Source organism: Panthera tigris, chromosome B3 (genome assembly GCF_018350195.1).
Source record: "Panthera tigris isolate Pti1 chromosome B3, P.tigris_Pti1_mat1.1, whole genome shotgun sequence".
Lineage (NCBI taxonomy): Eukaryota > Metazoa > Chordata > Mammalia > Carnivora > Felidae > Panthera > Panthera tigris.
In genome coordinates, this window is record NC_056665.1 from 86,926,567 (window position 1) to 86,937,563 (window position 10,997).

General features: G+C 47.7%; 1 protein-coding gene across 1 annotated transcript; it reads left to right on the forward strand.

The window, feature by feature from the left end:
* Positions 1 to 8,464: 8,464 nt before the first annotated feature.
* On the forward strand, positions 8,465 to 10,789 carry SSTR1 (somatostatin receptor 1). The gene has a single exon (XM_042987754.1). The coding sequence runs from the start codon at positions 8,465 to 8,467 to the stop codon at positions 9,638 to 9,640; it is 1,176 nt and encodes a 391-aa protein (XP_042843688.1). The 3' UTR covers positions 9,641 to 10,789.
* Positions 10,790 to 10,997: the final 208 nt, after the last annotated feature.

A 10,997-nucleotide genomic window follows, 5' to 3' on the forward strand; every position in this document is an offset into this window, starting at 1 on the left:
CATAGGATTCCAAGAGGCGGGCATAGCCAACTAAGCACACTCAAGAGACCACTTGGCCATGGGGCTGTAGAGGTTGCCTAGAAGATGGTAAACTACTCCAGCTCCTGTTTCAGTTCCTTCTACCACGTTCTGCTGGGTACATTTCATTTGCTATTTAATTTGCATTATAATATGTTAATTTCTAGAATAAATTTATTAGTGTTTTTCTGAAAGTAAAAATAATTAAGGAGGAAATAAATCAGTGAATGCCCCATTAAATAGAGCAGACATTTACGGCCTGGAGTCTTTTCCTTTTTTAAATTAAGAAAAAGCTTTTATTACTTTTATCTTATTTAAAAAGCAATACATACTCATGGCTGAAAAATTAGAAAATCTCTCCATATTAAAGGGAGCTGAAAACATCCATAACACAACTACTTTGTGATAACCACTTTTGTAATATCTTAGTAACCATCCTTTCAGGCCTACAGATACATATGCTCATTGTGTGTGTGTGTGTGTGTGTGTGTGTGTGTGTGTGTGTGTGTGTGTGTGTGTTTATTGGGATCATCTGGTTTTGAAACAGGCTTGTCACACTTAGCAATGCCTTGACTATCTTTCTGTGTCAATAATAATTCACCTGCGACATCATTTTTAGTGCTTACTTACTATTCTATTGTATTAAATACAAGAAATATATTTAATGCCTCCTTTGCCCCATCCAGTTTTCACTGTTCACTGGTGAATTTGGGCCCCAGGTGTCATACAGTCCAACTGTAGTTTCATAACACACAACTCCTCACATCCTCCTCCAAGGGCCTGAACTGCTTCACTTGTGTTGCTGGAACAACCCCCCTGCCACCAATGCTGTGCGCTCCTTTACCCCCTCATCACCCAAGGTGATGCTCATGCAGCATCTCCTTCCCTTCCCCTTTGGTCTAACCTAGGTCAAATACACCCAGCCTCTCCAGCAACCTCTGGCCCCTCATCCCAACTTTTCTTCTTAGAACTTGTCACCAAATACAATTCCATTCCCCATGTGTCTACTTGCTTACTCTCTCCTTCCGTCTCACTAGAAGTCTATAGGAAACTAGTTGACCTTTGCCATTGTATTTCCAGGGTCTAGAACAGTGCCTGCCACCCAGTGGATGCTCAACAAATATTTGTTAATGAACAAATTATTCAGCTTGGATTAAAAACATAGCATTATTCATACATAGTGGAATTATGATATTAATTTTCAGTTCCTTTAAAAAGTGGGGGCAACAAAGTGACTGTAGTCAATACAACTATGAAATTCAACACTCTTCCTAAGGAAACAGTCTCTATCAGTCTTTCTTTCTAGTCTTCCACATAGACTGGAGGTAGGTGATGGCTTGAGAGCAGTGGAGTTGCTAGCACCTCTTTTTACAATGTGAACACATTTCTGTAGTCTGAATTTCACTTCTATACATTTGTTTTTAAACCTCAGGATACAGTATTAGAAACCAAGGTTTTGGCTAATTGGATAAGCAGTAAAATTTTAGTTCACCCAGGCAGTCTACAAGGAATGGTAACTTCTTATTCTAGGCCAGGTGGCCCTACCTGGACTGTGCTATCTTCTGACCTCCCTGCTCTGACAAGGAAAGAAGAGTCAGACTGTCACACAGGCTGCTGCTTCCTCAAGGACAAAATAAATTCCCATCCCGTGTTGCATGGAGAAAGAAGAGCAAAGGCAGGGCCTGGTGTTGGGAAGACAGCTTGCCCTCAGGAAGAGGAAGTCAGCAGGCCATCTAGTCATTCTCTTCCTGGGCCAATCCCAGTGGTTCTGAGCCTCCCTCCTGAGCCCATAGCTCACAGACACTGTCTTCTACCTCCCACCAAAGACACAGATGCATTCACCACAAACCCACTATTGGCAGTTCCACCACACGTGTGCAAAAGAAGAAAGGGTCAGTCACGGAAGTCGCTTTGTGTCATCTAAATAAAGCACTATTTTGGTTGACAGAGCATGGGCCTAGTCTCCTGCCTCAACATACTTAAAATGGGAACAAAATGGCAGTATCATGATGGCAGGCATTATGATAACCACATAGATTTAAATCACTCTCTAATCACATACCTTTTTGTTTTTGATTAAGAACAAAATATTTTAGGGGCACCTGGGTGGCTCAGTCGGCTAAGCTTCCAATTCTTGATTTCAACTCAGATCATGATCTCATGGTTCATGTGTTGAGCCCCAGGTCAGGCTTTGTGCTGACAGGGTGGAACCTGCTTGGGATTCTCTCTCACCCTCTCTCTCTGTCCTTCCCCTGATCATGCTCTCTCTCGCTCTCTCTCTCTCTCTCTCTCTCTCTCTGAATAAAGAGAGATCTACTTTTTAGATCTTAAAAAAAAGATAGCTTCATAGGTTTCCTCTACAAAGCTCTCCTTGCTTCCCACAGCCAGCTTTTTGCTGGTTTTGGGCTGTTCCTTAGCTAGTGAAACTGATTGACACATACAGCCCACTCCTAAGGAGTAGCCCTGTCTCAAGAAATGGGTGATTTGCTGTGACTGTTTAAATGCTCTGCTTAAAAAATAATATAAAAACAGGGACAAAACATAAGAGGCTCTTAAATATAGAGAACAAACAGAGGGTTGCTGGAGGGGTTGTGGGAGGGGGGATGGGCTAAGTGGGTAAGGGACTTAAGGAATCTACTCCTGAAATCGTTGTTGCACTATATGCTAACTAACTTGGATGTAAATTATAGAAAGTAAAAAATAAAAAAAAAATGCTCTGCCTAAAATCAAACATCAATAAAAGAAACAAAAGTATGGTTTTGTGACTTTGAAAGCAGTTTTGTAGTTTCTAGTAAAATGAGTAACATCAAAAGATGTTTTGATAAAATTGCTTGAAATTAAATTGGTCTGGAAATCCTTAACAGACACCACACTATAGAAACATGTATTTTTGTTAAGGACTAATCAAAGTAAGATGAGTAACATGCAGCTGCTTTTGTTCTATTTTTATTTATCCATTGATGATAATGAATATTTTCCTGTAGGTGCTGAATTCTTGTTCTTAGAAGTAGTATGTAGTAGTAGAGAATCCTTAGGTGAAAATGTGAGTTGTTGCCCTGTGCGTATTGTTTGAAAGCACAAAGGTTACTTGGTCATTGCTGTTTCACAGAAGAGGCAATAGGAAAACCAGCAGGCCATGGCGAGTTTGCCGAGATTGGTGATGAACTGAACCACAGGCTACCAGGGCTGCTGTGAGGCCAGGGAGGCATCCCTGCAAAATGAGGTCTGGGATTGTTCCTTAGCCCCACGGCCACTTTGCACTCTGGTTGACCTTCTTATCAGACTGTCATCCTGTTAACTGCTTGGTGGCAGATGGTCTTCAGGTGACACATCCCTCTGCTGTGGGCCATATTGCTGAGTAGCACTTGTCCCTCAGAGCCAGGTAGGTCCCATCTGCCTACACAGGTGTTTGTAAACACAACTGTGATGATGCCACTGCAGAGGACGCTCCACAAAGTGTTCCCTTCAATCCCTGGCCCCAACTGACACTTTACCACCAGCTCAGATTAGAGGAGCTCGTTTGAGGACCACCACGGGCTCCAGGTAGAAAAACCACATTAGTAATGATTTTGACAGAAGCAGAGTTTGAACTCCTGATAATTACTATTCCACCAAACCAATTGAGACTCGGGACTGCAATTAAAAAGAAACAATCTTCCACGTATAATGGCTTTCACACTGCATGATACTATTAAATAACCATCATTAGCTACTAAAGTATGTACCACCCATTTTCCAGAGCCCTTTCTCTGCCAAGACATTTAAGACCAAGAATGATCAATGAAGGAGTCATCAGCATAATTGTTGATATAGGACATGCAAATTGAAATTGTTCAGAATGATTTAAGTGTATAAGAAATTATTATAGATATTACACAGAGATCAAAGCTTCTCTTGCAAGAGGCCAAGAGTTCATTTCTTTGTATCTACATCTTATGGGTTAGAACAAAAAGAAGATATTATCTATGGGGTACCTTAGAAAAATAAAACAAGGAGGTGTTGAGCAATTTTCCAGGTACTGTGTTGGGTGCTGGGCATATAAAGATAAGTAAAATACAGCCCCTGTTCTCAGCAAGCTTACAGATTTAGAAAGGAGGACAGATAAGTACACCAAGAAATCACAGCACAGTGTGATAAATACAGCAATCCGAGTGTGCATCTGGGACATGAGAGCACAAGGGAGTGTGGCTTGTAGAAGAATTGAGATGGCTAAGAAAATCAGTTCACCTAAGAATCTTCAACTTCCTAAATTAGGACTTTTCATTCTTCCCTTCTTGTGGGCCATCATCTTTCTTCTCTCATATCTAGAAATGTTCGTATCTCAGAAGCATAGGAAAGATAGTAACCGAAGGAGGGAGGACTGCAGGAATTAACTCTCACAGATGAAACAAGCTTATCTTAAGCTTTTCCAGGCTTTAAATATGTGAATTAAAAAAGGGACTTTTTAAAGTTTATCTACTTACTTATTTTGAGAGAGAGAGAGAACTAAAGAGAGGGAGAGATTGGGGTAGGGGCAGAGAGAGAGGGAGAGAGAGAATCCCAAGCAGGCTCCAAGCTATTAGCACAGAGTCTGATATGGGGTTCGATCTCCTGGATCTGGGATCATGATCTGAGCCAAAATCAAGAGTAAGTCACTTAACCGACTGAGCCACCCAGGTGCCCAAAACCCCTAAAAAGTTTTTAAACAAGACATGAAGATTATGGAGTCCTGACTTCTCAAAGGCCATGTTCCTTACACATTACAACAATCCCATGCCTACATTAGTGTTCCTGTTTCATTAAGAGACATTAAATTAAGGTCTGAGAGGAAGAAAGATTCCTAAGTGGGCTCCTGTTCCTAACATAATTTAAAAACAGCTGCAACCCCATCTCATGTTGTTTAGCCCAGAAATGCTGTCTTTTGCTTGATTGTTTTTATTTATCATGGATTAGTTCACAGATATAATGTTAAGGATTAAGTGACTGAAAAGACTTGATAACACCGCATGGCTCATACCCATCTCAATCACTCTCCTTTTATTGAAGTAAAATTCACATGACATAAAAATCATAATTTTAACCATTTTTAAAATGTGCAATTCAGTGGCTTTTAGTACATTCACAATGTTGTACAATCACCACCACGATCTAACTCCAGAACATTTCCATAACCCAAAAAAGAAACCCCATACCCATTAAGCGGCCATTCCCCATTCCTTCTCCCCTCAACCCCTGCCAGCCTCTAACCCATTTTGTCTCTATGGATTTGCCTGTTCCAGACATCCCAGATAAATGGAATAATGCAATGCATGACTTTTTCTGTTTTGCTTCCCTCACTTTGCCTAATGTTTTCAGGGCTCATGTATTGGTACTTCATTCCTTCCTATGGATGAATAATCTATTGTGAGGATATACCACACTTTGTATATCCATTCATCAGTTAATGGATATTCATGTTTGACTTTGTGGCTATTATGAATAGTGTCACTGTGAACCTACTGTACCAGTTTTTGTTCAGTACCTATTTTCAATTTCGGGGGGTAAATTCCTAGGGGCGGGAGAGCTGGTCATACAGCAATTCTGTGTTTAACTTTTTGAGGAATCATGAAACATTCTAAAGCTGTTGCATCATATGAGAGTTCCAATGTCTCCACATGCTCGCCAACATTTGTGGGTTTTTTTTTCCCTTTTCAAAAATTACTAAAGCCATTCTAGTGGGTGTAAGTGATATTTCCTTGTCCGTTTGTTTTATGGATAAACAATTCATCATAGAAACCACTTCAGAAACAAAAAACATGTTCATGTCAGGTCTTAGGTTTTCTTCTTTCCTATATGAGACTACCACTAAATTGGGAGGAGATTTCCCTAAGGTGAGTGGCAAAGTGAACATATGAGAGTCTGAACAACAGAGCTGTGCTTTACTGGCTCCCATCATCCTCTCCCCCTGGAGCAACCATGATCAATGCCAAGGCATCTAAATGATGACTGTTGAAATGTCAGCCCCCTAAAGAATAGCCAGGTGTCTTTAGTCAGTGATTGGCAAAGAGGCATCCAAACCATTATGAGGCTTGGCTTGTAAAAAGCTCTTCTGGGGGAAAAAAGTCATTTTTTTAAACTTGATGAACACTATTTTTTTCTCCATATGTTCAGCATTTTTTTAAGGAAAAAAAAAACACAACTAACCCTCAATTCCACATCCTGTTTTCGTAAAAGGTAAAAAGTAATTTGTTTAGATAAAGCAATAGGTTAAATAGCTTGGGCCTTGTAAAATTTGAAATTCCTTCCTAGCTCATTTCTTATTAATAATTCGGTGTTCATTGCACACCTTCCTCTGAGGGTCTGCCATAATTTATCTTTGATTGTTATAATCAACACACTACAGAAGTTATTCCTTTCCTTTTAGGAGCATTTCGTTTTGAGAACTAAAACACATATATGCAAATGATTGCCCAGATAAAGGAAGGGGGCAAAAGGAATTATGCTTTTTTTTTTTTTTTTCCTTTCAGTTTCTGCATCCAGTTCTGCATTCTGAACTGTCTGGTACAAATAGCTTCAGTGAGGAGTTTAGTCTGTTTTAGGTCGCCTCTCTTGAGTGTAAACTGTACTGATGGGAGGGAAAACTGAGACCCGCTGCTCCGTGGTTGGGAGGAAGGAGAAACTAACAAGAAACTGGAGACAAAGCTAAAGTTTGAAAGACCTGCTGTAGGTCAGTCTTCCTGGGAACAGGTGCGTTTCGGAGAAAGACTTGATGGGATTTTGAAAAGGGATAGGAGAGCTGGAAGGAGTGGTTCTTCCTTGGACTGCAACAAGTGAAAGGCCAAAAGGAGCCTAGGCTAGGGATGCTGGGAAGTCCGAAAGGTAGTTAAAAATCATGGTAATTGAACATTCATTCTCTTCCACAGAAACCATCCAGTTCCTAAATGAGGCAAAGGCGCTTTAGGCATGCCTACATCGATTTCTGTCTCTTAAAAGTTTCGGAATTAGAACGGGGTCACACGTCCAGGGCCTCAAAAAAGGCTGAAATCCTAGCTGTTCACAGAAAGACTCGAAGGTCTTCCGGCCAGTTTGTGGAGTTGGTGACAGGTCGGGTCACCTGCACAGCGGCCCCCTCGTGGGTTTAGAGGAGCTGGCATCCTTGCCCTCCCAGGCCTTTACACTCTCCTCCCCCGGGGCCCGCCAACTCTCCTGGGTACAAAGTACAGCAGGGACGCAGGCGGAGCCTTTCCAAGCGGCGCAGCCATATCTTTCCCCACTGAACACCTAGATGGATTTCCAATACCGCGCCTGGCACGTTCGGGAGGGAGCCTCAGGCTCCTTCCGAGCTCCCAGCCGCGCGTCCTCCTTTCTGCAGTCTATATTCGTCTGGGAGACGCAAGGGGCTCTGGGCACCACAAGGCTTATTAAGAGATTCGCAATGGTTTACTCAGGCCCCTAAACCGCTCCCGCCTGCGAAGAGCAGCCTGCGGTGTTGTAACGCAGAAGCTCCTAACGCAAGGTTTTTGCGCTTCCTCCTCCTAACACCGCTCAGGGTCAGTTTCAGCGACTCTAAGAGTATCTGCGTGGGCGCCTGTGCGGGGGTCCCGCCCAAAGAAAGGAGTTGGACCGCGCGAAGAACGTCATCGTGCTACCAAACCGCACAGGCACTTTGCACGGGCCATCTACGCGTCGGTCTGGAAGTAGCGCGCCCTGGGTAAGGGGGACTGAGAGCTTCCGCGGCGGGTCTTCAGGGGTAGGGCTAGTGGGGGCAGGAGGTGGGGGTTTAGGGCCCCGGACGATTGGACGGGAATGGAGTTGCGGGGTCTCTCAGGACCAGGCGGCAACTCAGGGAAACTGAGATGAACTCTGGACATCTGTGCTTGGGGTCTGCTTCATTGGAAAGGAGCCGGGGTGGGAAAGATTCTACACTTTTGGTTCCCACCCCCCCCTCCAGGAGGAGAAACTCGCCAGTCCCCGCTGAGGGATGGGTAAAGGGTATTGCAAGAGACTCCCTGGAGCAGCTGCTCGAGTTGATCTGAGCACAGGACTGGGAAAGAAAAAAAAAATGGGCGAGGGGTGGTAAACCACCTACAACGCCTTCCTCCCTCTTTTCTCCATCACCCCTCCCTTTTCGTAGCTGCTGACGCGCTGGTGGTGCCTATTAATCATTCACCAGCCCAGAGCCGAGCCACTTAATGGCTGTGCGGCGCGGGGCTCCAGCCTCTCGGTCTCCCCTCTCCACGCTCGCGTGTGCCCAGGCGCCTGGGAGCGGGCTTGCGGGTGCGCGCAAGCAGCCGCTAGGCAATGCGCCCCGCCGGCGCCGGTCAGAGCCAAGCTCCCCTTAGCCGCTGCGTGCTACCCCAGGTGCCTGGCAGCAGTGAGCTGCGGGCAGGCGGGCAGGGTGCCGAGTGAGAGCGCAAGCGGCGGGAGCGCAAGGAGAGCGCTCCAGCCCCAGCAGCCCCAGCAGCCCCAGCAGCCCCCATTAGCTGAAATGTTCCCCAATGGCACTGCCTCCTCTCCTTCCTCTCCTAGCCCCAGCCCGGGCAGCTGCGGCGAAGGCGGCGGCAGCAGGGGCCCCGGGGCCGGCGCTGCGGGCGGCATGGAGGAGCCGGGGCGAAATGCGTCCCAGAACGGGACCTTGAGCGAGGGCCAGGGCAGCGCCATCCTCATCTCTTTTATCTACTCCGTGGTGTGCCTGGTGGGGCTGTGTGGTAACTCCATGGTCATCTACGTGATCCTGCGCTACGCCAAAATGAAGACGGCCACCAACATCTACATCCTGAACCTGGCCATCGCCGATGAGCTGCTCATGCTCAGTGTGCCATTTCTGGTCACCTCCACGTTGCTTCGCCACTGGCCCTTCGGCGCGCTGCTCTGCCGCCTCGTGCTCAGCGTGGACGCAGTCAACATGTTCACCAGCATCTACTGTCTGACTGTCCTTAGCGTGGACCGGTACGTGGCCGTGGTGCACCCCATCAAGGCAGCACGCTACCGCCGGCCCACCGTGGCCAAGGTGGTGAATCTGGGCGTGTGGGTGCTATCGCTGCTTGTCATTCTGCCCATCGTGGTCTTTTCGCGCACGGCGGCCAACAGTGATGGCACGGTGGCCTGCAACATGCTCATGCCTGAGCCCGCTCAGCGCTGGCTAGTGGGCTTCGTGTTGTACACGTTTCTCATGGGCTTCTTGCTGCCCGTCGGGGCCATCTGCCTGTGCTATGTGCTCATCATCGCCAAAATGCGCATGGTGGCCCTCAAGGCCGGCTGGCAGCAGCGCAAGCGCTCGGAGCGCAAGATCACCCTGATGGTGATGATGGTGGTGATGGTGTTTGTCATCTGCTGGATGCCTTTCTATGTAGTGCAGTTGGTCAACGTGTTTGCAGAGCAGGACGACGCCACGGTTAGCCAGCTGTCGGTCATCCTCGGCTACGCCAACAGCTGCGCCAATCCCATCCTCTATGGCTTCCTTTCGGACAACTTCAAGCGCTCTTTCCAGCGCATCCTGTGCCTCAGCTGGATGGACAACGCCGCCGAGGAGCCTGTCGACTACTACGCCACGGCCCTCAAGAGTCGCGCTTACAGCGTGGAGGACTTCCAGCCGGAGAACCTGGAGTCTGGAGGCGGTGTGTTCCGTAATGGCACCTGTACGTCTCGGATCACGACTCTCTGAGCCTTGGCCACGCAAGGGCCCTGCGCCACGGGAGGAGGAAGATGAGGAGGAGAAAGGGAGGCAGGGTGCGAGAGGTGAAAGTATCCCCGGCGTCTGGGTGCGGTGGGGCAAAGTGGGGCTAAGACACTGTGTGCGTGTGGGGTGGAGAGACCTGGGAGAGTCGTGCGACAAAGTTGGAACTGGGCACTTTGCTTATAAATTGGGAAGGCTTGAGGGCCCCTTTCTCCTCTGTCTGCTACTTTCGCTCCTTCCTACACTGCGCTTGCACTTCTGCGCCCCTCTATGCTCCCCACTCTGTAACTTGGATCTTTCCTTCCGCCCCGTCCTGCAGGTGCAGATCATGAACTCATAAACGTCGCCAACTCTGCCTGACCCTCAGCCCGGCCAGCCGTTATTTTTGTTTGAGCTGAGCCACAGTTACCGCCACGGGTTTCCCACGGGATGAGTCCCCAGCTCGCCCTCAGCCCCGCCCTGCCGCGCCCCTCCGCTAGCCAGAGACTGCCTGGCGCCCCTAGCGGAGTCTAGAGAATCACCGCTCTGCGTTTGCGCATCCCCGTTTGACGGGAAGTAGGACTGGAGAATGAACTAGGCAGTAGGTCTTTTTCTTCTTTCAGGTGGGGTTGTGCCCTTGCCCGAACCCCCTCGCCACTCCCTCTCCACCCAGGGCGGAGCCAGGTGCTTAGTAAAATCGGTCCCGCGCTTCGAACCCCGGGCATTTTGTAGTCCCCATCTAAACCCCACTTGGAGCAAAAAGGAACTGAGGACCAGGAGTTTTTTAGAAGATTCCAGGGTTTGGCGGATTGTAACGGAAGGGATTGTAACGGAAACCACCCTGTTTTCCGGCTCACAACCGGCGCTTTTGATTTCAAAGACCAAGTGCTGGGCACTCCCAGGACACTGCTGGTCTGCCTTAGGCCGGGCGAGTCAGGGCGCACTTTCTGCGGGGCCGCCAGGGAGTCGAGGCTGCTGCCGCTACACTAGGATTTCTCCCTCACCTAAGCTTCTGGAGGTGCAGATGTAAGAGCAACAACAGACTCGGTTCCTGCCCCGGTTTATGTCGAAGACCAGGCACCGGGGCCAGGACCTCCGTGGCGCCTTCTGAGCCTTGGCCAATCCCGACCGCGTTGCTGCCGCCCGCAGGCTAAAGAGTGCGGCCTGCCTGGCCCCTGAAGGTTGCTGCCTTTCAAGTGGTGCCTAATAAGTTATTTTCTTGATTAACATGTTTGTTTCTTTATTTATTTGTGGTATTTGAAAATGTGTCTCTGCTTTGCTTTTCTCTACTTGCCTAACCCAGGGCCTTTTCTTCAGGACACTGGGGGTGGGGATGGAGGTGACAGTGGGGGGGGGGGGGCGGGGG